The sequence below is a fragment of the Mus pahari genome, chromosome 20 (genome assembly GCF_900095145.1).
Source record: "Mus pahari chromosome 20, PAHARI_EIJ_v1.1, whole genome shotgun sequence".
Taxonomy (NCBI): domain Eukaryota; kingdom Metazoa; phylum Chordata; class Mammalia; order Rodentia; family Muridae; genus Mus; species Mus pahari.
In genome coordinates this window covers 15924501-15950513 of record NC_034609.1, presented here as the reverse complement: position 1 = coordinate 15950513, position 26013 = coordinate 15924501, and the positions used below count along the sequence as shown (strand labels likewise).

At 48.1% G+C, this 26013-nt stretch overlaps 1 protein-coding gene across 1 annotated transcript in view; it reads right to left on the bottom strand.

The window, feature by feature from the left end:
• Nucleotides 1-824: 824 nt before the first annotated feature.
• Fto (FTO alpha-ketoglutarate dependent dioxygenase) overlaps nucleotides 825-26013 on the bottom strand; it is a 352191-nt gene continuing 327002 nt past the window's right edge. The window contains exon 10 of the mRNA XM_029532367.1: nucleotides 825-2978. Within this exon, the coding sequence (XP_029388227.1) occupies nucleotides 2825-2978 (154 nt within the window). The 3' untranslated portion in view covers nucleotides 825-2824. The remainder of the gene's footprint in view (nucleotides 2979-26013) is intronic.

The following is a 26013-nucleotide window of genomic DNA, read 5'->3' as shown; positions in this document are numbered from 1 at the left end:
GGTGCCACTTGGCGTGGACTCTGCAGCCTGGAGGTGTCTGTCTGTGTCCTCCCCACCACATGGAATTTCTGGCTGCCAAGATTCTCCCTGGAACTGAGCCTGTTCCTCCCCAGGACCCTTAGGACCCAGGCGTCGGTCATAGCGATGCCTGAAAGCAGAGACAATCTATCTCATCGAGCGGTCCCTACCTGCCCCTGCGGGAAGTCCCCCATGTTGCCCAGAGAACGTGGCTTCCATCTCCGCTGTAGCAGGGATGGTGGGACTCTCATTGTCTTTTCTCTGCCTGGGCCACGGAACCCCTCTCCTTTTTTTGTTTTGAAGCCACCCAGCACCGGAGTCTTCGTGACTGCTATCCCTTCTGGAAAGATCTTCCCTCCCAGTCCTGGAGAACTTACCAGTTCTCTTCTGTTACTGGTCACAAGTTCCCCTCCATGCCTACCTAGTTGCTTCCTTCCCATCACAAGCATCTACTGTCAGAGTTTGGGTTTCCTGACCATCTCCCCAGGACAGTATATATCCCTAAGTGGTCACTCTGTACCCTGGCAGACAGAGATTGTCGGTGTCTGACCTAGGTCTTCATAGAGACCCGAGAAAGGAAGATACACTGCTGGAGTCTGGAGAGAGGAAGGCCATAAGTCCCCGACCCCCCACCCCCACCCCCGGTGTAATGCATCTTTCCTCAAGTGATCTGCACCCTGTCAGTCCTGAAAGGCCAGTAGGATGCGGGTAAGTACATGGACGGTTTGAGAACCACCTTCACCCACCCGGCCAGGCCAGCTCCACACTGGCAGGTACGGAGAAAAGCGCGGACGCTCTTTGGCTTCTCATCTCTTTATTGTGTATGAACGGATGCACACAGCACAGCAGTACACGCAGACCACGCACACAGGTCAGCGGGAGGGGCAGGGACTGAGCACGCGATGCTACTGCCTTCTACTACAGGATGCGAGCAAGCAGGTCTAGAAAGCGCTGTTGGGGCGCAGGCTTACAAAACGGTGACAGGGAGCAACAGGGTCACAACAGAGCACAAAGATCACAGGCACTGCCAAGCCACTGCCATGGAGACCCAGGGGCTCACAGGTATTCTGGCTTCTAAAGAGAATGCAGACATTTTTATTTTACGTGGAAACTCCCAATTGTTAATTTTGGCACCCAATTAAATAGAACAAAGAAATATCACGGGGTCAAATAAGCCACAGAGCCAGATGGCTGGGGATGGGGGTGATGGGCCAGCCTGTGACACATGAAGCCGCCTATACTGTCACTTGGTGTTCCATTTTACCCTGTGAGAATGGGCCTCGCCTCTCTACAGATGAGGAAGTCCTGGCTCAGAGACAAAGGGAGCAAGGCAGGGTCTGAGAGCCTTGGGTCCCTGCACCAGGAAACCCTCAGGCTTGTGGAGTGAGAGCCTTGGGTCCCTGCGCCAGGAAACCCTTGGGCTTGTGGAGTGCAGCTTCTGTGGCAGACTCTAGGCAGGAAGGCACCTTAAATGGAATTCTGGACGCAGCAAAAACCACGACTGTGTTGTGTCCTTCCGATTGCAGGTCTTGGCCAGTACAAGGGAATCATGGGCTAACTGTTTTCAACATTTCAGCCACCAAAAGGCCTCAGGTCACCAGAGAAAGATGTGGGCCACGAGACACAAGAGACACAAGACGGCAAAGGACTGCAGACTGGGGGAAGAAGATGGCTTCGCCCAGGTCAGCTCACATAATGACACTGGACTGGGTCGGGTATTTAGTGGTATGCTGGAAATCGCTCTAGGTCTGTAGCTCTGTCATATCACGTCATTTCCATGTTAGGAGTTGGTATTTTGGGCACCTCCCACTATACAGATGAGAAAACTGAGACCCAAGGACATGCAAAGGTCACGGAGTGAGTGCTGCGGTGGGTCTTACTCCTGGCACTTTGAAATCGGAGTCCATGCTCTCTCTGATGCTCTGGCGTCACGGGGTTGGGAACTGGGTGCTTCAAGCCCCCATACTACCTGTCAGTATCTATGAGTGGGGAATTCTAGGAGAAACACCAGCTTCACCGAACAGTGGTCACAGGGCTGCCTCTGTCACTGGATCAGGGAAGCCTCACAAAGACAGGGTGTGGCTGTCTCCTTGTGGCTCCGTTCTCTTCCTGTGTACGGTGCACAGGGCTCGTGGCCCCTCCCTCTCAGAGGAGGGAAGAGGTGACCTCGGTGACTGTGTTTCATTGCTTTACTCCCTGTTTTAGCCACTATAGAATGCCGGGAGAAGGAAGGCTGGCTCACAGATGTGAAACACATAAACACCTAAATCAGCAGTCACCGGCATGCACCAGGGCAACTGAAGAATGGAGTTTTAAGGACAACTGAGCTGAATTTATGTCTGTGCAGCCACGGTAAGACACTGGCTGCCATCTTGGATGGTCTAACCAGTAGAAGCCACGGTGAGAAGGGATGCATGTCTCTAGTTCTGTCATCCTATGGCTAGGCCTACTTCCGGGTCTCTGAGGTGGCCAGCCAAAGAGGAGAGTAGGTGAGGCTTGTCACAGGCTCAGCCCATCCCTACTGCTTGCTGCCTTGGGAGACAAAGGGGCTCCAAGGAGGTGGTGGGGGAATGAGTGAAGAATATTTGGGGGGGGGGAGGTGTGCTCTAATTTAACACCAAGTCAGACTAAAACACAGTAACTTTTCAACACTTCAGAATCTGTGGGCTTTGTTCTCTAGCTGTTTTGAATTGGATCCCAGTCCTATAACCTCTGGGTTGAGAGGAGTCTACACTACCCTTGTCCAAGGTTTGAGGAAGAAAGTCAAGGATATCTTTTCCTTCTCCACCTAAGCCTTGTGCTTCCTCTAGGATCTTGCTTCCAGAAGCAGGCCCCTGAGCTCGGAAACCACGTCTGTGAGGTCAAAGGGCAGAGGCATGGAAGGGTCATCCTTCTCCCAATATGGCCGGCAGTCTGGTTTCTGCTGTGCTGGTAAAGTCCGGACGACTCGGGACTGGCACCTAGGAGAAGAAGAGCAGCAGGCAGTCAGTGCACTGGGGGAGTTCTGGAAGCACCAGGCTTCTGGGAAATGTGCAGAACGGCCCTGGCTAGTGCACAGTCGTAGCTGTGAAGGTGAATGTGAAGAGCGAGCAGGGCTGTGAGGCAGAAAGCTCACACTTCTCAGGAAAAACCCGTCTCTCCCGCCGAGGGCTGCAGCTTCAAGTTTTTCCAATTCCCAGATTTGTATTATCTCCAGTGGCTTCAGGAAAGCCAATCACCAGGGAAATTGAGTTACTCTGCCTTTAAAATGGTGAATTATTTTTTCATTATCTCAACAGTTATTTAAAGTGTGTGATTAAGCCATTATCAGATTTAAATGTTTGTGGGATTTCGATGTATTACTAGATTACTGGGAAAGATTAAATTGAATTTACTGCATTAAAACGTCCAAGAATAGATTAAACAATATTACAGCCCAGGATTGACTTTGGGGATCCTGGAGATTTACAAGTGTCCCAGCTTGCTGGGCTCAGAGAAAAGACACTCCAAGGAGAGAGAGGTTCATAAGGATATATGCAAATAGAGGTTAATAATCATTTCCACTGATGAATAGGTGGAGAAACTTCCACAAAATTAAATTAAGAGGCTAGCAAGAGTTAGTCCCCAAGGAAAACACTTAAATCACGGTTTTTATTAAATGGATTATTCATCAATAGTAGAGAAATTAATTATCATATGCAGCTAAATTATAGCCTGGTAGGAAAAAGTTGGGGTAACATCCTCACATCTCGGAGGCGCCACCCTCTTGGAGAGCCGAGCGCATCTAAAATTGGGCTTGGAAAATGCTTTGGCTTCAGCTCTAGTTATCTGAAAAAATGAGGGTCATGGAAAAAAAGACACGCATGTAGTAAGTAACAAATGATTTCTTACAGGCAGAGCGCATGCACCAAACCTGTGTTTCCAACAGCTGTGCCAGTGCCCCTGTCCCCGCCCTCCCCCTCCTTGTTAGCTGGAGTGGCCACGCCCACCCCAAGTCCTAGGACTGGGTAAGATGCTCATGGAAAGACGTGTCTTCTCTAGGGGATTATTAATGGTGAGGAGACTCCCAGGGGAAAGCATACTTCAGCTTTACACCTATTTTCGCATGTGGTTAATTGCTATACCGGCATCCTATGCACTCAATCCGTCGTACATTACACGTAACATTCCAATATATCTTCTGCTCTCTGCATCAGACCCTGATAATAGCGTCTGTTAACATGCACTAAGTACTATTATGTAGCACACCACTTCATAAATAATAAGATTAGCTGACCTCGGGGCCCCAAGAAGAGTAATGTGTTTAAACGTTCTCATTATTTATTTAAAACAAGAATTAAAGCAACAGAAGCAGATTCTGACAATCCTCTTAGCATAAATATTCAACTGTTTGTGCTGATAAGCACATGTGGCGTGGAGGGGCAGAGGGCATCTCTGCAGCCTACTTCACAATGGGTGCTGGAGACTCCGTTGCTTGCTGTCACCCTTCTCAGGGTGGGTCTCTGCAGCTCCTGAGAGTCTCTAAATCACTTGAAAAAGACGAGGGGGGAGTTAATATTCAAGGGAAGCTGCGACTAATTACGAAGGGACCCAGCAAAGCTTTTTAAATTGTGCTTTCTCTCGGCCTCAGAATCGCACAGTAATGCTCAATTTACTGGGTAGGGAAAGTTATTCCAAATTGAGCATTTCAATCTCACAGTGGATAAATTATCCGTGCACATATTATCCTGCTTGGCAGATTAAAGGCCTGTGATAAGTGTCGATCCACCTAGAATATCATAAGGTTTGTAAAAAGTCAATAGAGATGCTTTCTCAGCTGTCAAATGGTTTGGCCTCCTCGCTTTGAGAAAGTATTAAAAATATTCAGCCCCATGGCAGGGCTGTGTGCATACCAGCCCGTGCCAGCATCTCAGGCCACTCGCTGGCCATGCTCTGGGCAAGCTGCTTCCCAGCTCGCTGCCGCTGTTCTCAGCAAGGGTGGCTCACCCACCTGGTTTCTTACAGACCTTGGCAGGCTTGGAGCTGTGTATGTGTGCATGTGTGTACCTGTGTCCCTCGTAATCATGCAAGTACACTGTACAGTCCACCTGGCCCACACTGTCATGATGTGGAGTCACAGAGGGCAGACAATCCTCCTTACATAATGTCAGAAGGTCAACAGTGGCCTGAGGCCGCACCAAAGCATCATGTCAGTATCACCCACCTTAGCCTGGCTCGTCACTGTAGACACCTCACACTGCCACCCTCAGGGTGACTGGAGCGGAAGGTATTTTGAGAAAGACAACTCAAGATTCATCTCATTTCTATTGCAGCTACTGCTACAATGCTTCTGTTTTATTAGTTATTGGTGCTCATCTTTTTCTGTGCTTACCTTTAAATTAACTATCCTAGGCATATATGCCCAGAAAATAGTTACTGTATTATTATTATCAATTATCATTATTATTATTAATAACCACTATTTCAGGCATGCCTGAGGAATCTGGGAAAATATTCCCTATAGGTTGTTGTTGTTTTATATCTCTCTCTCTGTGTGTGTGTGTGTGCGTGTGTGCGTGCACACACACAGTAATAACATTCTGACTTTGGTTTGCTGTGATTAATGAATGAACAGAGATAGTGTTTGGAGGACCATCCAGCATACGGATCAGTAACTATTAAATATTACCACTATCATTACTGCCACCATGAGAGCCAGTGAGGGACAAGAGATGCCATCAGAGTCCTGCGTGTCACACTGTGGCTCTCTAGGGGAAGCCCAGCAGTCCTGGCACAGTTCTCTGTGACTTGAGTTAAACAGCCTGTGATACCCAGTCAAGCTGCTGCAAGTTTCCAGGGGCCGGCTCTAGGGCACAGACTCGGAAGGACCAGCAGCTACCAGCACACATTCAGAAGGGTGCTGCTTCAGGCCTCCCGAGGGGTGGCTGCTTGCCACTCCCAGGAACCCATGCTGGGTTGTTTTTAGAATGAATGCCCTTTACCTCACCATCCCTTGAGAGAGGGAGGAGCTCTGAGTGCCTTCAGACCTGCTTTAGAGATGCCAAGCCTGGTGACTCGATTAGCACCTTCTCTCTGTGAGAGGGGATGGCTAGGAGAGGCATGTAACTCAATCTGGACAAGACTAGAATCAACCTGAGGTATGAAGCAGGGGCTGAGGGAAAATACTTTCTCCTCTGCTCTGTGCAGCCCTGACCTTCTGTGGTCATTTTGCTTCCCTGCCACCAGAGGCAGGGTTCCGAACCATTCTGTCTGGTGGAGAAGGCTCACAGGGGTCTCTGCACACTGCATGTTCCCAAGACTTTATTGTCTCAGGTAGGGTTTTTGTTCCTTGCAACACAAAGCATCTGGTGATACCCGATGCTCTCCCCACCTCAGCCAAGATCCCGCCATGCGTCCACGTTGCTGCTGATGCTGTGCACCCTTCACGCAAACTCTCTGTGTTTGAAATTAGGAACTTAAGGGCTTTTGCTAGGAAATAAGCCAGTTCTCATGGCCAGAGCCGGATGATCTTTCCAGACCATCTAAAAGAAAGACCCTAGCTAACTCGGGCTTCCTCCCGGTTCTTACTGTCTGTTCTACCCAGCAAGGAGGCTGCAGCTTCTAACTCCATCTCATATCTTAAGGGGAAAACTCCATTTTCAGATGCTTCTGGCGTTAGCAAGTAAACATGGATAGACTTAGAAAATCCTGCCCCTCTCTTGAAATACTTCAAGGGAATGAAAACAACAACAACGACGACAAAAAACAATACAAACAAGCCTCCCCACCCCCCACCCCCTAATCTACAAGCCCTTCATCCCTCTTTCCCACATTCCCTTGGCTTCCACTTAGATGACTCAACGGACCACCCTCAGGGGCTCTTTTCTGTTCAGGATGGTTCTCCATCAATGACCTAGTGAGAGAGCAGGAAGCTGACTGGTCCAGAGGTCCAGCAGGCAGGCAGGCAGGCAGCCCCCACTTTGAGGTATAACTCACTGATTTCCCCCAGGGCTTCACTCACAGCTGGGCGATCAAGATGGCAGCTACATTAGTGAACATGGGCCACCATGCTAAAATTAACCACTTTAGCTAAAGTGTGTGTTAATTATGGGTATGCAAGCAGTCAATAAAGGTTAATGCAAAAGCCAGAGGATAAATTTCTTCCCTTATCGTGTCACTTCGCAGACTAAATGACCAACATTATACTTTGTGTTTTTAATCAATAGGTTTTACAGTAATGTGCTGGCCATTGATTTTAAGAAAACACATATGGTCATCTTCCTTGTCCCTAAATTTTGCAACAAATAGAGGAGGGCAGGTAACATTTCCAATACTCTCCAGATAATGATAAAGGATCAGGACAAAGGGTTTCTGCTGATAGACTCATGAAGGTGGACAAGCTAGAGACACACACGAACTTTATGGAGAAGTACTATTGAGCACCAGCCAAGAAGAGGCAAGAAAAATGAACCACTAAACCAGAGCTCTTTACTGGGAAAGAGGAAAACAAACACCGAGGAAAAGAACTACAGTCTGTTGTTTCAAAGTCCAGGACCCAGTGCTGTGGTCCCCGCACCCCGCACCACCCTTGCAGAGAGCTGTGAGAGATGGTGGGGGCCGGTGTCTAGATTCCTGTTTGCTCGAGGTTTGCCTTATCCTAGGTTAACCAGAGGCAGGCAGAGGCTGAGTGGGCCCAGACCCTGAGCAAAAGCTGGCCGCCCTTTGTGTTACATCCTGTTTTTATCATGGATTTCCATTTTGATGGAAATGGATGTTGTTCATCAACTACTTAGCTATTCTTGCCAAACTGAGATCTACAGGAGATGTCAAACACTCTCACTCTCTCTCTCTCTCTCTCAATCTCTCTCTCTCTCTCTCTCTCTCTCTCTCTCTCTCTCTCTCTCTCTCTCTCTCTCTCTCTCTCTCTCTCTCTCTCTGTGTATGTGTGTTGGGAGTGAGAGGGGTGAACATTTTTTTTTTTTNTTNCTAGGAATCTTGCTATAACAAATGACTGAAGAACCTCACTTTTCTTTCTTTTCATCCTCAGGACTTTGAAGTTCTTACTGGTGTTATCTACAGAAATACCTGCTTATCCTTCAAGTGCAGTATGCCCTGTCTCATTATAGCCTCGGGGTGACCTTGAGAACATATCTCAAATTCCCGGGTTTCTCGGCTGTTACATGAAGTGCACGGTCCTCCGCTCTGCGGGTCACGTGGAGAAGAGACCAAGTCATGCATGGAAGGCCCTCCTTCCACAGCATGGAAAGCACACACAAGTGTAATCACACCAACATGCCCACCTCCCACAAGGCACACGGCCTAGTTTTAAAATGCAGCTGATAATGCAATGTTATCCAGGAAGGCTCTTAGCACTTGGAAATTTTTCTAAAAAAAATAATTGCTGCTTCTAAAATGGAGACAAGTTTAAACTAGTAACTTTAACCAGAAAGTCTCTAACGACTAATGAAGTGTGTTTTTCTAGTCGGAATCCCCTCTGGGATTCTCACCGACAATGTGATGGTCACTCTGGCTAAAGTTATCAGGGAGACAGACAGCTCTAGGATCCCAGCCGTTTCCTCATGATACACACCAGCCTCGAGGCTTATGGGGCCTCAGGGAAGCAGCCCTGTGAGAGCCCCACTAACCCACAAGGCCCAGGTCTCTGGAGCAGCTTGAAGAAAGCAGGAGACACTGACTGAAACGGCCACAGCTTCCTCAAAGGCCTGAGGCTTCTGAGGAGCTGGAGACCAGGGTGGCTATGAAAATACCTGACTGGGCATCTCTGGGCAATGAGAGTCCACGCATCTGCCATAAGAGTGATGCAGCGTTTCTATCCAGCATGGCTGCATGGTCCCTGCACATGCACAGTTTAAGGGACTTTCCATGTTGTCCACCTTAAAACCACTGACGTCGGGCCATTTCGTTGTTCTGTTTTCATGGCCTCACTGAGCTTCGTTTTGGTTTATTTCGGTGGTGAGCATGTGTGCAGGCAGGGCTGCAGTGATCTCGGTCTTAGGCTGGCACGGTGCCTGTAGAGAGAATGTCTTGTGTATGGTACGAATACATCACCTGCCAATTAAAAGACTTATGGCCTATAGGAAAGGGTAGAATAGGTGGGACATCCAGGAGGCAGAAAGAATTCTGGGAGAGAGCTAGGCATAGGGGATTTGCCAGGGAAGATGTGACGAGACAGACACATGGTATCTGAGCACAGGAAACCAGTTACATGGCAGAATGTAGATTAGAGTAAATGGGCTATAGTAAGTTATGATCTAGTCAGAGAAGAGCCTAGTTATATGGCCAAGGTATTTGTAAGTATATTTTGAGTCTGAGTCTTATTTCTGGGAGCATGGGGCTGGAAGAACCATGACTACTTCTACAGGTACTGGCATGTCTATGATTCTAGCATGAAGAAGAAAAAGCAGAAGGATTGTGAGTTCAAAGCCAGCCTGAGTTACTGAGATTCTTTCTCTCATATATAGATGTGTATACGTATCCTTATGTACATGTACACACATATATACACATATGCATATGATATGTATATTTATACACATGTACCCAAACACACACTTAGCCTTAGCACTCCAAACCCTCCTTGTAGATCTCTGTTACTGCTATTATGACACTATGGACAATGGTACACACAGTGAGCTACCCTTATGACACTATGGACAATGGAACACCCGGTGAGCTACCCTTATGACACTATGGACAATGGAACACACGGTGAGCTACCCTTATGACACTATGGACAATGGAACACACGGTGAGCTACCCTAGGTTACAGACACTGTGATGGCCTGCTTTGTAAAGGTGATCTTATATATGAGCACGACAGTCTTTCATCGCTCCTTTATCTAACATGGAAGTGGCTCCAAACTGAATTTCAGGGAGAGGCATTGTTTTTCACCCTCCCGCTCTGGGCTGTCACCTCAGTGTTTTCAGATCTGTAAAGTCAACACTCATGTGAGGGATGAGCCCCAGCTGTGGCCCAGTGGCCACCTTTCTTTCCTCCAGCTCAGCATACCTTTTTAGCAGTCAGTTCTTTTTAAACATAGCCACTTAAACCTGGGCTTAAATCCTAGTTGTATTTAGACTATGTTTGAAGCTCACAAAGGAGGAATCTAATAAACAAGGCTGTATGGATGCTTTTAAAAGGGCTCCAAGCACCAAATATACTTAAAACACTTCTGAATATCAAAAATACTTTTATATACCAAAACCACTTTTGAATACCAAGCTGATGCTTCGAATGCCGAGTAGTCATTGCCTGAGAGCCAGCGAGGCTGCTCAGTGCAGACAGGGCTGTCTGTGCGGGTGGAGAATGTGGAATGCTGCCGAACTGTTCTGTCAATGGCTGAAGGAGGCTTCCTGTCCATCAGTCTGTTACATTATGTTCCTGCCACCATGATGTCTGCCTCACTGCAGGCCTGGTGGGACAGGGCTAGCCAAGCATAGGCAGACACCTCTGAAACTTTGAGCCAAGATGCATCTTTCTTACTATATACTGTTTATCAGAGCAGCAAGATGTTTGCTTTGTTTTTAAAGGAGAAAGAGCAATGGGCTTTTCAACTTTGGGATTCTAGGAAGAGTGGGGCTGGTGGTCTTCCTGGTGGATGGAGCTGGGGCGGAGGTTCTACCAGAGAGGGAAAGGTGCCTATGCAGTGTGTCCAGATCAGGAGGTAAAGGGATGGGATGCAAGAGCTTCCTGCCACTTTAAGACAGTGACATTTCCTAGTCATGATAGGCCCTAAAGGCGTCCTCCTCTCTTTGCAAGGCTCTAGAGGAGTGTCTTACCCTTCTGTGGCTAATCCAGAACTTCCCCAGTCAGAGCTCTTTCCCATCCCCAGTCTGGGTGATTACACTACATGCACCTCATAGCATCCCCAACTCCTGCTGCTCTGAAAATGGCCCATAGTGGCTTGCTGGGGTTTTGTTGCTATGGGAGAAGTAAGAGTTATTCTAGATAGTGCCACTGTTCCTTCAGTGACAACTTTTAGTCCAAAAGAACAGCAAACACTCTACTGAAAACATACAGAGCTGCCAGTACTAATACGCAAAGTGCACAGATACCCTACCCGTTTTCTGTTTGTTTCTTGTCCTCAAGAAGAAACTGAAGCCCAGAAGACTGACGAATCAATCCAAGAGTCTATAGCCAAACATATCACAGAATCTGGATTCAAAGCCAGAATTGTCTGACTGCAAATCTTATGCTCTCTGTACCATTAAAAACTGCAGACACTGAAAGAATCTCTTGGGGGTCTTATTAAAAGGAGTTCCCCAAGGACATGAGCCCCAAGTCAGACTCTCCAGAAGAGAGTCCCGGGAATCTTAATTTTTATAAGTGATTTCTAGGAACAGGCTATTCAGGACAAATGCTGCACCATGTAGACCTGCCCCAAAGGACCACAAAGATACCAAGGCAGGGATGTAATAGGGGTGTGTGTGTGGGGGGAGAGGATGCCTTTGTGTTCACACAGACCATTGAATTCATCTCATTACTGAGGAAACCAGAGACAGGGTAGCTTTTGTAGATATGCAACTGGGCTTGGTAAGCAGACAACTGGTGACTTTCCAGGGTTCAGAGCATCCAAACAGGTCTTCCCAGATCCTTCCCCCTACTTCAGGGATGTTGGCAGGCTCATGGAACCACTTAAGACGTGAGACAGCTTGGCTCACCTCTCGGGTGTAAATCCGGGAGGCAGAAGGTTGAGAATAATTTTATCCCAGGTTCATTTGTTGGCTTGTCAGGTGCATAATGATGGTGATGAATGGGCTACCTTGACAGCCAACATTCAGGAGCTGCTGACCTTTGATCTCTGGTCACATGATAGGGCCACCTGAAACCTGCATGACTTCTACCTGCCCAAGGGTAACAATATAAAGGTCAAATGGGCTGGTGGTTCTATGTATCAGGTCTGAGGCAACTTGGTTGGAAGCTTTAAGAGAGGCCGGGTTGGGTTCCCCAGCACACAAAGCTATGGGCACACTGCAGAAATGTGCTCGTCGAAAGATATACAATTTCAAAGCAGGCTAGAATAGCTTTCCTTGCAAGGGAATAGAATGAACTCATTATTTTTAAAGGACAACAATGAAAACAAACACTTTGGAAGAAAATATATTCTGCCAGCGACTCAGCCATCGGGAGGGAAAGCGCAGGGCGTATGACTTAATGAGTGTTATTAATGCCGGACCTGCGCCGTGGCAGAAGGTCCAATTGGATGCAATTACTAGAACAAAATCCCCACTGGGTCCGATCAAGCCCTGCTTTCAGCCATAAAATACGGTCTCTCCACTGTCCTCTGTCAGCACGGCACCCCACAAAGGGCTGCGATCGACAAAAGATAACCTTTTCCAATTTCATGACTTCCCTGGTGCTTGAAACCTAAGTCAAGGTTGCCAGGGACAGTCTCAAACTTCAGAAAGATTCTAGAATAACTTAGGGCCAGAAATTCAAGTCATCGTGGTTTTTAGATGCACTTATAACATTTAAAAAAAAAACAAACAAAAAAAAAAACACTAAAACCTCAAAACCAACCGGTTCTTCCTGCGAACCTTAGGATTTGCAAATCTTGGGAAAACAGGATTTTTCAAATGTTTGGAAAAATTCCATTTAGTCAGAATCAGATGATAGCTGTCACATGGGTAATAAACATAGTTATAAAAATAAAAGCCAGAGAGTCAATGCCATTGATTTTCCAAACCTAGAAATTACATACCCTGGGCAAGAAGCACATGTCAGAGAAAAATCTGATTTACACACACAGTCTAGTTTTTACAAAGGCTGCCTGCACAGTCAAAGACGGATGGACGGACAGACTGACGGACACTAGAGCATAATCCATTCATGCTCTGCAAAGATAAGCCAAGGAAAGGCCAATGGCTTAGGAAATGGAAGTCCAGCTGTTCTGACTTAGGGATGAGCGCTAAAGTTGTACACTGTGAAGGAAACTCTGAGTTGGTGGCTCCCCCATCTGCTCACCTGTCTGTCTGTCTCCACAGCATTGCTGCCTTCAGAAAGACTTCTGAGTAGCCTGCTTAACTGGGGTTTGGATGCTGAGAGGCCCAAGAACATCTCAGAAGTCCACAGTGCTTGCAGAGGGAAGCTCTGGATCACCCAACACCAAGTGCTGAGCTATAGGCTGCATTCAGACTCCAGAGAAGATGGGGAGGGCTCACTAAGGGCAGGCCAGCCTTGTGATGTGGATTCACGCTTTGCATGGACTTAGCAGGTAATAAAAGTCAAATTCCTCCTGGGCATGGTGGCTGAGCACCTGCAGATCCAGGGCCTTGGGAGGAGAGGGGGAAGAGGAGAAAGAGTTTGAGGCCGGCCTGGGCTACAAAGCCAACATTCCTACTACGGTCCAGGAGACCCTTCTCCAGTTCCTGTTCCCTTGTCTCCCATTCTCTGGTTGTCTCATGCGTTGTTCTGTGGGAGCTTTATTTGCTCTTCCTGCAGCAGGCCAAGAACACGCTCAGGGAATTAGTATGTTACTCCTTCCATGCAGAACTCCTGTCTCCACCGTCGACGGTGCTAGCCTGCCCTCTTGCCCTCCGAGTTTCTGCTTTGGAGACTCTGAAGAAAGGATTTCTGACTGTTTTGCTCACCGCTATAGTCTCGGGCCTGGAGTAAACTTGAAGACCTGGGAACTGGCTATAGCTGAAACCCCATGTGACTGAACTGCTCGGGTGAGGTGACTGTCCCAGCTGCGTAACCCTAACAGCAGCTACGGAGAACACGCGGCATGCTGCAGGGGGTGGTGATAATAACGTCGTCACTACCCGTGGACAAGGAGGGATATGGTAGACAGGACGTGGGTCTGAGATTGCAGGACACTGCTCTGCCATTACTTTACCCTGTGACCTCAGACAAAACTAGTGTGGCTCATCTCCATGATGAGGAGTTGAATGAGCTACCCTAAGGATCTCCCTAGCTCTGTGCAAAGATACACACACACACACACACACACACACACACACACACACACACGCTTCTTACCGGTAGGATAGGACAGAGTCGTTATCTCAGCTTTAGAGACAATCAACTGGGGACCTTGCTCCAGATACATGTGCACGGGAGTCTCTGCTGTACCACTAGCCAGAGTCGCCGGGCTCTAAGCTGTCACTGCATTGCAGGCTGGGGAGAATTACACCTGTGAAGGGACCTTCGTGGTGGTTGGTGTAGCTCTTACGAAGAAGAGAAGCCCAGAGCATAGGAAGGATGAACTCGGTGTTCCTCCATGGTCTCGGCATCAAGTCCCACCCTGACATCTCTCTAAGATAGAGTGTGCCAGGAAAGTGTAAGCCAAAATGGACCTCCTTTTCTCCCAGGTTGGTTTGGGTCAGAATGTTAATCACAGCAATAGAAAGCAAACTAGAACAAGCAGGAAACTAGGTAAGGGTTTAAGTTTTGTGGCCCCTGCCCTGGCTCTTCCCAAGAGGGTCTAGGAGTGGGGTGGGTCCCAGGAAGGCAGTCCACAGATTTACAGGACCCTGTTGATACTTCTGTGCTCTGCTCTGCCCCCCACAGACGAGTGGCTTTCTTGAGGCCCAGTGTGTTCTAGACAGCATACAGGAGTCCCAGGCAGGAAGGAGAAAGGGAAGAGAGTGGAATACGTCCCTCTTCATCTCGTTCGAGGAAGGCCAGACAACAAGGGAGGCTGGAAGGTGGCTGCTGTGCCCCTTTCTTGCCCCTTTGAGTTGAGATGCTACAGTAAAGAAGGGGAGAGGGAAGGAGAGGAGGAATCGGGGCTTTTCTGCTATGCTTTGTGAGCCAATAAATGGGAAGATAGAGCATTTGTAGAGACAAGCGTACTGAGGCTGCTAGGTGAGTGTAGGAAGAATGGGGCACATGGGACGATGCGGGAGGCATCCGTTGGTGGGGCATCACAGGGTCCTAAGTGGGGGCTGAACTGCTGGAGGGTTTTACACGGGACGGTGATGAGGCCTTCATCCCAGTGCTTTGCTGAAAGCCTCCATGAGAGGAGGCTGCTTTGGTAGACCCTCACACAGAACTGGGAAAACTCGCAGAGAGAGGATTGTCCTGTGGCTCCCATCACCTGCTCTGGAGCTGAGAGGGAGGCTGGATTCCGAGCCTTCCTGTGCCCACACTGTTCATGAATCGTCTGTCCCCTCTGCACTAGGACAGAAGACTCAGGCCAAGCCTCCTGTGATCCTGAGTCCCCACCCCAGAGCTCTGCTCACATCAGCTTGGGGTGCTGTTGCGTTTCTTTTCTGTGCTGTGGACTCAGTCTGAGGACGAGGCCCAGCCTTCTACGCCAGAGCCAGCTTCAGAGCCAGAGCTGGGCTGGTTTGAAAAATGACTTGGCTTGCAAGGTACTTTTACAAAGAGAGCAGACTGAATTTTAAGATCTCCGACTGAGGATTTTATGAGCGTCTGGGGACACTATCTATAAACAGAGTTCTCTGGAACCTTGGGAAGAAAGGACACTGACAGAGAGATGGCCTTAGGGGAGTACTAGGGCCCTCAAACCCCTGGCTAACTGGGCAGATGGCCTGCTCTCTGGTTTGGCCCTGGGAGGGAAAGGCAAGGGGTTCAAGGCATTAGGTTTTTTTCTAGTCATACTCCCTGGCTAACTGTGGGGCTAGGGAGAGTTCTTCAGGGCCCTGGGAACTTGAGCCTGTATGTAGTTCCTTCACCGTTCGGGGGTGACCTCATTCTTCCAGGACCAGCATTTGCTTGCTTGTGAGGTGACCCTGAGGAGGGCACTTAAGTAGCATTGTCTCATCTGTCAAGCTGAGACAGCAGGCGAGTCACATCTGGTAAATACTGAAGGGCTGACCACCTCAGCTCATAGCCCCTGGCTCCAGGAAGAAGGTTTTTCCCCACCCGACAAATGAGCGAGGCCATGTCCTTGCCATGATGTCTGGTAGTGACGAGGGGATGGGGTGGATGACAGACTCCTTGCACAGACAACCAGAGGCCCTCACTGTGGAGCCCGGGCACCTTCTCACTTGCCCAAATTCAGAAGGTCATAAGGAATCAAAGGATGACATCTGCTGGAGCAGTGTGTCATTAGAGAGGAGTCTGGGAACAGGAGGCCATGACAAGCCACCTTCCAGCTTCGGAAAACGGGGCGATTAGCGGGGAAGGTCTGATTCTTTCCAAGCAGGGCAGGCAATGGAACGGGCAGCTGGGAACAGCCAGGGCTGGGCGCTGAGTCGGGCGAGCGCAGTGAGGCCTGATTAGCTGTTGTGACCTCCTGCCCTGAGCCTGGCCTGTTGGGGGGCCAGGTTTCTCTGCAGACTGCTAAGTTGCAATTTATACGTTTTCGTTTTTGAAGAACATTCTGCAGTTGAGAACACCTGGGAGTTCGCTCAGCCTGCCTCACCGCGGCCTATTATGCATCCTCTGCTGCCTTGCTCATTTCAGTCGCTCTTTCTGTGAGCTGACTGCCTCAGAGACGCCTGGGGCCCAGGGGTGCCTGGCAGTAAGTTCCAGGGCGAGGCTTTGGACATGCCACCAGCGAGTGGCCTGCCTGTGAAACATGAATGAAGAGAAGCCAGAAAGGTAGTCCTTCCAAAATGGCTTTTGCTCTGGCCTTCAAGCGATGCCACGAACGCTACTATTAATTTGTTTTTTTGCTTCTGTTTTGTTTTTCCAACTGTGTGGATAAAAAAAATGTTATTTTAAATTGCAATGGCTAGTATAGAGATAAGACAGAATGCACTGTTTCCTGGGGTGAGGGAGACCTGTGAGCTCTCCCCAGGGTGGGAAGAAGAGGTAAAGTTCTGGAGAGGTATCCATGGGCCTTCTGGGAGAGATTCATTTGGAAGAGCAGCAGATTTGCCCTACACAGGATTTAATTGGTTCTAAGATGGTCTCCTGGAAGTGCCTGGGAACTGTGGTCACTAACTCTTTTAAAATGATTTATAAAGTTCGTTTCCAGGAGTGAGGTCTTTGGGCAGTGGGCCTGTGAATTATTTCTCCATTGTGGGTAGAGAGTGAAGGCCAGGAACACGCCACTGAAAGAATCTGAAGAGGCTCTCCCTGGAAAGGAGGGACTTCTCATTTTTCAGTGAGGCAATTTCTGACAGCCACGCTTGCTCTTCCTGACTTCAAATTTAACAGAACCTCTGTCCTTAGGAGCTAATCTCATCTGTGGGTCCCTTGGCTTATGGTGATGTGAACAGACTGGATGTGACAGAGTCAGAGTCCAGGATCCTGCTGGCCTTTCCCATTTCCATCTACTGAGCGTCTACTCTGTGCCAGGTGGTCATGTCTGTGGTTCCTACTGGCACTGGTGTGGTTAGCATTCAACCTTACAGACGGGAACACTGAGTGGGTATGTAAACTTGCCTAAGCTACCAGAGTCAAGGTACACACCCATCCCAGAGCGCACCCTGTGAATCACTACCCTCCAGTGTTATTGAGTTACCCTCAAGTTCCAAATCTAATGACATAAAGCAAGTATAGGGAGACAGAACAATGCCCCACTAGACCATCTGATTCCCACGGTTGCTACATCTAAGATGAACTGACTGCTATTTCTTAAATGACCAACTATGTGTATTACAGGAAGCTCCTTCCCCCTTAGTCCACGCATGTGCAAGTAGTGTCTGTGGTAACTAGCTTTTACAAACCATGACTGCAGCCAAACACTAATTGGAGCTTGGGGAATCCCGTGGAAGAAGGGGAAAGAAGGATTGTAGGAGTCAGAAGGGTCAAGGACATTGCAAGAAAACACAGAGAAGCAACTAACCTGGGCTCATAGGGGCTCAGAGACTGAACCGATTGACAAACAGGGAGCCTGAATGGGGCTGACCTAGGCCCTCTGCAGACTCTGGTGTCTCTGCCTCTGGAACCCTCTCCTTCTACTGGGTTACCTTGTTTAGCCTTAAGAGAAGAGGTGCCTAGTCTCACCGCAACTTGATATGCCACGGGAGGCCTGCCCTTTTCTGAAGAGAAATGGAGGACGAGTGGATGGGGGTGGGAGGCAGGGGGAGAGGGGGAGGGACTGGGAGGAGAAACTGTGGTCAGGATGTAAAAAGCATTTTTATATATTTTAGACATAATAATTATATAGTAGTATAATATATGTAGGGGCGGGGATGACTTGCAGGTAGAATGCTCACAGTCAGTTCTCTAACAGTCTCTGTAACTTAAGATAATATGCTTATGGGCTGGTGAGATGGCTCAGTGGGTAAGAGCACCCAACTTCTCTTCCAAAGGTCCGGAGTTCAAATCCCAGCAACCACATGGTGGCTCATAACCATCTGTAACAAGATCTGATGCCCTCTTCTGGAGTGTCTGAAGACAGCTACAGTGTACTAACATATAATAAATAAATAAATCTTTAAAAAAAAAAAGATAATATGCTTATGTTACCTCTCGTTTTGCTTCTCCTGGGCTTGGGCCTCCCCAGAAGTCTTCCCTCCTCAGTAAATCCTTTCTGGAGCCCTCAGAGGCTCAGGGTTGAGTCCCGATCCCCCGAAGCTAACAATCAAGATAATGGATCTGACTCACCCAAGTGTACCGTCTTTGGTGAAGTCTAACTTGTCTGGATTTTTCCTCCATTAACTTTTTTTGTTGGATACTGACTAGTTGACTAGAGCTTACCATACTCTGGTTGTTTCCTTTCCACACTGTACCACGGACAGCTTCTGGCCTTCATGAAAGCAAACGCTCTATTACACTGTTAACCTAGCCAGGAGACAGTTTCTAACACTAAAAGTACCTGGCGCGAACCGTCTTTAAAAGCACTCTAGAATCTCTGATTTGAACTCACTTGGGTTGGAAGTCTCCACTCTCTACTTCTGTGAACTCACAGGATCTGGCTACGCATGCACTTTGTCTCCTGAACTAAGTCGGAGGGGTGGGGCTTGGAGGGGGGATTATCTTCAATCTCAGGGATGAGACCCAAGACCCCAAACAAAAAGCTGTGCGTGAAATTTAACTCTCCAGATTTCTAGCAAGAGGCAGAGGCATGGCTGTGTCGGCCATGTGTACACATCGTGATTGGCAAGCCACCCTCCCTACAGCCACCAGCACCTCTCTGGAATGTGGGTGCTGGCCGATAAGGCTAATGAGGCTCCGCAGCATGTGGAAGAGCACTCTCTCTATGGTTAAGTCATTCCAAGTGACAACTGCAGTTCAGGGGACACAGTGCAATGTGCATAACCAGCCTGTGTAACAGGAAACTCTATAACGACCAGGGTACCTCTGATAGCACAATGCTTAAGTCAAGATAAGGATATTTAATTCACTGCAGGAGTTTGGAATGCCTACTTATTTGTGGGCACTAAGATACAAAGTATCTCATGGCCATAGCTCAGTAGTAGAGTGGTATGCTCATCTAGCAAGGCCTAGTTCAGCCTCTAGTATTCTCACTGGGAACAAGTATTTTGAACTCTGAGGTTAGTACAAACATCTTTGTAATTGTATCTGTACCAGTTAGCTTGTCAGTTGGATAGTCTTACCAAACTGTCTCAGCTCCAAACAGATGCTAATAGTCTGCAAAATCTGACTTGAACCCAGTGCCCACTGCTAAGAGAACAGTATTAACTGCAGGATACCATAGAATGGACTCCTTGGCAACAGTAAAATGGGCCGGCAGGAGTGGGGAGGAGGGCAGGGAGAGAGAGGGGGTATTGATCTGCTCTGCCATAGAAAGATTTCCAAACACAAGGTGATTGCTAATTAAAACAACAACAATAACAACAACAACAACAACAAACCACAAGAAACAACCTGGCCGCTGATGTTACCAGCAAAATAGCCCCTTATTTGCCTCTGGGTCCACGCATGCACATCTACAGATGCAGGGAGTAACATCTAGAAGAGCAAGGGCATGAGTGGGGTCAACTGTGGTCAAAGAGGACGCCGCTCTTATCTAAAAAGCGTATGCTTTGGTGAGGGATATACTTGGGCATTATGCTTGTGTGGCTGGGACTGGAGGAAGATGCAAGCAGCTGGAGGGACCGGCTCTCCTCAGCTGGGGGTGCTCGGCAGTTGTTCCAGGTCATAAAGCCTCCGGTCCCCAGTTCCTCACTCTGGGACCCAATTCTGGGAACCCAGTGAGAACTAAGTTCCTGGTCTGGACAGGTCAGGTAGGTAAAAGAAGTCTTTTGCATCATCAGGGAGATTTATCCACAGCATTCTTTGCTGGCTTTGATAAAGACAGGCTCCTCGGCGGGCTGGAGGGGAGATTTATTTTGAAAGTCCACCTTGTGTCTCTAAACTAAACTTCTGTTGATGAGACTGGGGCTCAGCCCAGGAAAATGGTAAACGGGGTAGGGAGGACCGGCTTCTAATCCTGAACGATGTGTACGACTTCTCTCCCCTCTTCACGCCTGTTAAGAAAACTTGTCAAAACAAAGCTGGCGAGTGGAAACAGATGTTTTTTTTTTTCCCCTACCAAAATGCTCTCAGGAATAGTTCTGTCTCTTTTCTGAGTTAACTGTACAAACGGCTTCTCCTTGTCCTCTGCGGAGCCCCTGGCATGCTTCTTGGGTCCCCCTGGGCATACATACTCAAAAGGGTCTGGCCACGGAGGCCTAAAGTTCCCTTAAACCCTGAGGACAGAGCAAGGCCTCGGGCCCTCAGTCCATGCTCTGCCTGGAGCAGGCTGCACGGCAAAGTGGGCACAGTGTTAGCTGGCCTCCCAGAAGGCTGGTGTCCACTCTCTGCTGACTCTGCCTTGCCCTTCCCTAAGTGGCCTCCTCTAGGATGCGGAGGGGCTTGGGGCTACAGGACTCACCCCTTGCAGTTCACGACCCCTCCCCCAAGACTTCGCTTTTAGGCACCTTTGTTGCTAAAGGCATTTAACTCTAATTCCATTTGACTTCAATTGTGTCCAAATTACTGTAAAAAGGAAGAAGACAACACGCTGTAAATATGAAGAGAGACAGAAAATCATTGAGAATCCTGCCTTTATGAATATTTGATGAGGAAAGGTTAGATCCATAGCTGGTAAATTATAAGAAATTATGTCCGTCATGTGACTCTGTCAGCAGGGGTTAATACAAATGGTGTGGGCCTTAGTTGGGATGACAATGCAGATTAGAAAAGATTTGCCCTGTCCCCGCCACCACAATCCCTTTTTCTTCTATTACTGGTGTAATAGAGTTGATCATTAGGACTGTGCAACAGAGCACTTGACTTGTTTTCTCAGTCCGTCAGTACATTTTCACAATGCATTTTTCATCTCTGCTAATCTCACCCTTAATTGTGTGGTTGCTGTGGGCAGGATCCAATTATTAACTCTTTTGATCCTTCGGTGGCCCTGCCTTGGAGCTAGCAGATGAGACGTACGCCGGGCAGCCAGCCTTCATTTCTCTGCAGTTGGATGCATGGATCTCGTGCTTCATTTAGTGTAAGCAGAAAAAAAAAATGGTTATTTTTCTCAAATAACAGCTCTAGCCAAGTGTGAAATTGTATATAATTGTGTTATAGGATCCTGCCCGGGTTAAAGGGCTTCTTGGAGCTTCCATTATGAACCCGATTTCTCAGGTATTTATGATTTGCTTTCAGTTTTAAGAAATCTGAATTAGACCTGACGTGTTCTGCCTGGAGGCTTATTGTTGTTGTTGTTGTTACTTTTTGGAGGGGATTAACGGGGCCATCCCGGATCGTTTGTACCAATGGCCAGGGCGGTGGACTTGATAAACAGAGGTGGGGACTCTGATGCCCGTGCAGCCCAGTGACCCAACAGGGCTGGGGGACCCTTAAAAGTGGGTGCTGGTAAGAAGCCAGCTCCTGAAGAGAGGTGAGTGGGGCCAGTGAGTTGACTCAGCTGGCAAAGTTGCTTGCTGCCCAGCCTGATGATGGGAGGTTCGTCTCAGACTCCACATAGTAGACAGAGAACTGACTTCCTTACATGCTCCTTAGAATATACACTGATCTTACACCCCACCCTACTAAACAAACAAACAAACAAATATTTAAGAAGACCACCCCCACACACCGGGTACTCCTGTGTTCCTACCCTACCTGTTGATGGGCACCAGTGCTTGTGTGTCTCCACTGAGCCCCTTATAGGAAACACCACGGTGGCCTGAGGCCAGACTTTCTCTGATGTCTACACATCATGAATTATATACCTTTCATAAAGTGGACGTATGCTTCTAAAGGGGCAGACATGGCTGAGCATGTTTAAAGTCTGGGAATGGCCAAGGAGAAAGGAAATGTAATTTCTGCCGGCAAGTGCAGGCAAACGAGGACGGCTCCGGAGGAGGGAGGGCGGGAGTCACGGCGGAAAGGAAAATTAATAAAGTCTATGCATGCTGGCACACCCAGAGTCCCAGCACTTCTCCAAATCTAAACGAAAGCTGTAAACAACGGCTAGCCAGGAGAACATCATTCAGAAAATGGTTAAGTGTGACAGCCAAAGGAATAATTGGAGCTATCAGGCTACAGCGACCTGCAACAGAAGCAGGGCCCAGCAAGGACCACCTAGAGTTCTCCCAACAGAGGTGTATGTCCTGCCCACACTTACAGCCACCCCAAAGTAGAAAATTTAACACATCAGGGAGCCCACTGGATTATCAAATCGACCAATCAATAGCATTGACAATATTACTGCCTAAAAGCATGGGGAAGTGGTGAGTCAATCAGAGCAGGCAGGATATTTGCCAATACATTACCTCGGACCTTTGACTTCAGCCAAGGGCCCAGGGGGCACATGACTTCTCTTCCCAAGGCCTGGGATTTTTCTGCCTAAGTGGTTCCTCCCTGCTTGAGTTGAGTCATCAGCATCCTTCCTCCAAGAACTGGTCCAGGGAACATATGCAAATCACGCAGGCCCAGTCTCCCAGGGCTCCAAAGCAGCGTGGGGGCCATACTGTTACCCCCTCTCAGTAAATCTCAGCTGTGTGTGTGCAACATCACTATACTCAACGGGATACAAATGGCTTCTTCATGTATCTGGATTGCTCCTGAGAGCTGAGCCACCTGAAGAGTCCTGTCCCCTTGCTGTGACCTACACCTGGTGGTTCTGAAAAGACATTCTGGCCGTTCTCTACTCGCTGAATTTAATGCTCCAGAAAGCAACAAGATTTTATCATTGAGAATGATGCTAACTGAGAGAGACAAGGAGAATACACTGTTCATGTCCCTGGCTTTAAAGAACCTTCAGGGCCACACAAAGTGCAACTCATCAAGTCCATGCCGAGCATCCTCTCCAGGGTCTGACCATCTCCCCAGGTGGGAGTGACACTCTGGACACAGGTGAGCCCAAATACCAGGACGAACCCCCCTCTGTAGGACATATTTGTCACTGAAGACTAGAACAGAGCTATCATGAACCCACTACAGATTGGCTACCTCATTTAACTGTCTACATAATCGTTTGAATCTACTGATGAAGAAACTGCAGGTCAGAGAAGTTAGTTAACAAACCCAAGGACACAGCATAGGGAAGGAATGAGACTAGAATACAGATTGACCAGTAGGTCCCCAGACTCTTGGTGGCACTCAGTATTGAAAACTGTTGCTTGCCCAATGCAGCCCAGGCAGGTGGGTGACAAAATGCCAGCCCATGACTCTTCAGGAAGCGGGGAAGCATGGTTGGGCTATGGCACAGGGGAGGAACCCAGCCCCGAGTGTCTGTTTCCTTCTTCCAGAAGCTCTGTGAGGGGGTGGGTACCCATGGTCAAATGGGTGGAAAGGCCTCCTATGTGAAAACTGATCTACTGGGGGCCAGAGCTGTACCAGTCCTTGGGTTCTCGAACCATGACAAAGCCAAGGTTTTCTTGAACTGGCATATTATTGCAGTCTGCCTGGCTGTGCTGTAACTATTTCAAGGACTATTAAATTAAACCCTGGAGACAGTTTCCCTTAAGATAAAGAGCATGCTTTTTATTGTGTCATCAAAGGAGACCAGAAAACCTGAAGCTTTCAGCTTTAAAGACAACATAATGAGATCAGAGATTTCGCTTGCAAAGAAATTAACTTTCGGTTAATTAATGAAAGTAACCTTAAACAGCGGGCATGTTGCCAACAACCAGGACACTGTAATAAAAGGGGGGAGGGGAGATAATGGGCTGCTTTCAGGGGGCTGGGGCTCAGCAGCCCAGAAAAGAAACCTGACGAGGATGCTGCTTGTAAATTTGATCTCAAATTCTTAAGATGAACAAATAATAGCCTTATCTGTAATAAAGTCTGCTACAAATGCTTTCTTTTCCCCCATAATTTTCTGTTCAATTTAGATAGAAGATTTAATTAGATGTTGGTGAAACACCAGTTATTTAATAAAACCCTTAATAAAAATCTAATCTATGGTACATAGAAACCGCTGTAACATAATCACAATTTAAAAAATACATTTTAGGGTATTTACTTTTTACAATTAAGAAAATATATGTGTGTGCCACGCTCTATTTTCCCATCGAGGCGAAAGCTAAGAAAGGCGAACCTGATACTAATGAAAAAGCCCTGCACTGTGAGCCTCTTCCTCGTCTCGTGGAGTTTGTTTTTAAAGGATTTCTTACATTAATTGCAGCCCAAAGGGGTCCTTGAACCTGAATAAGGGGACACCAGACCCATCCGGGCTGCCTGACAAAGCTTTAAATTTATAACTTGGTTACCATAGGAATCAAGCAAAAGTGAAGGTTTCTAAAATAGCCTAAGACACCACGTGGCCCCCGACGGTCAGTCACTGCATCGTCGCCCCAACCTGCATAGGCTCTGCTTCCATTGACTGAGGATGAGCACGTCAGGGAGTGTGATGAGTCATAGCACACACTAGAGCAAACTGGGGACATCTGAGCAGGCTCTCCATGTCCCAAGACCTTCCCTAGTCTTGAACTCTGGACGGAACACCCTGGGCACCAGGAACTGGTGGCGAAGAGTGGGTGGCATTGGCTTCCACAAGGGGTTGCTCCAAGTTCCCAGCCTTAGGGAGGAGGACTCAAGTGGAAGTGGCATGATGATCTAGTAGTCTGCACTGTGTGAATTTACTGCAGGGAGTTGGATACCTGGAAGGGGGGACCCCACACTGAACTGAACTGTGGAAGCTAAGCCCACAAAGTCCACGCCCTTTTATTGTTTCTGTATTGTTCTCAAGACCCTGTGACTAGTTACACGGGAGAGTCTGGGTGAAGTCATTTCTTGGATGAACAGGGTGGTGGGTAGGGTCCAGGGTTGAAGGGCTAAGTTTCCCTTAAGGGAAAAGGAAGGGCTGTTTTTTTGCTGCCCCACTGACCTAGAAGTAGGACTAACAGGCCTGTGGAATCAACTCCCTGTGCCCTTGGCCAGGGCCATGTGTCGTCTCTGTTGGCAGATGACCTGAGAAGGTCACTGTTAGCACATCTGGAGGCTCTGATCATCAGGTTTAATCATCAGCATGGAGTTCCAGTGGCTTCCACTGTATATAAATTTAAATAATGGTCCCTCCTCCATGAAAGAAGAAAAGTCCACAGACTTTGCCCATCTGTTCCATGAGGCTGTTCATTTGGAACTTCTGATTAGACACCGCCTGCTACTCTTATGTATGCCACTGTCTCCAAACAATCCATGGTATTTGGGGTACTTAAAGATTTATAGTTTGTTATCTTGCTTCAGATCTGCCTCTTCTTTGGCAAGGACACAGATGCTTGACACGGTCTGGATGTGGCTTGTACTCATTTACACAGTCATGGGACAGCACAGCTATCCAAGAGAAACCAACCCTAGATTGAGCTGGAGGACAAGAGAAGATGGGGCAGACCAGGGAGGCTGTGGTGAATAGAATGGGGGTATAAGGAAGAAAGACTTAAAAGCCATCTAAGTGCTTCCTGTTGGGAGGGGGTGGGACCTGACCAGGAGCCCCAGGCCTTGGATCACCTTCCAGTCTATGCAGACCTTTTCCAGCTACATAATCTCTTTCCCTTCTACAGGTTGGCTTCAGGCTACAGGCAGCCTTGCCATACCTTGAGGACAAGAGACACATTTGCTGTTTCTCTTTTCTTTGTCTGTCTATGTATACTTGTACTTTTAGGTGTGGCGGCCACCAGTCCAGGTCTGGTGTCTTCCTCAGTTGCTCTCCACTTTACTTCTTGAGACAGGGTGCCTTATCTTCTCAACCTTGAGGGGCA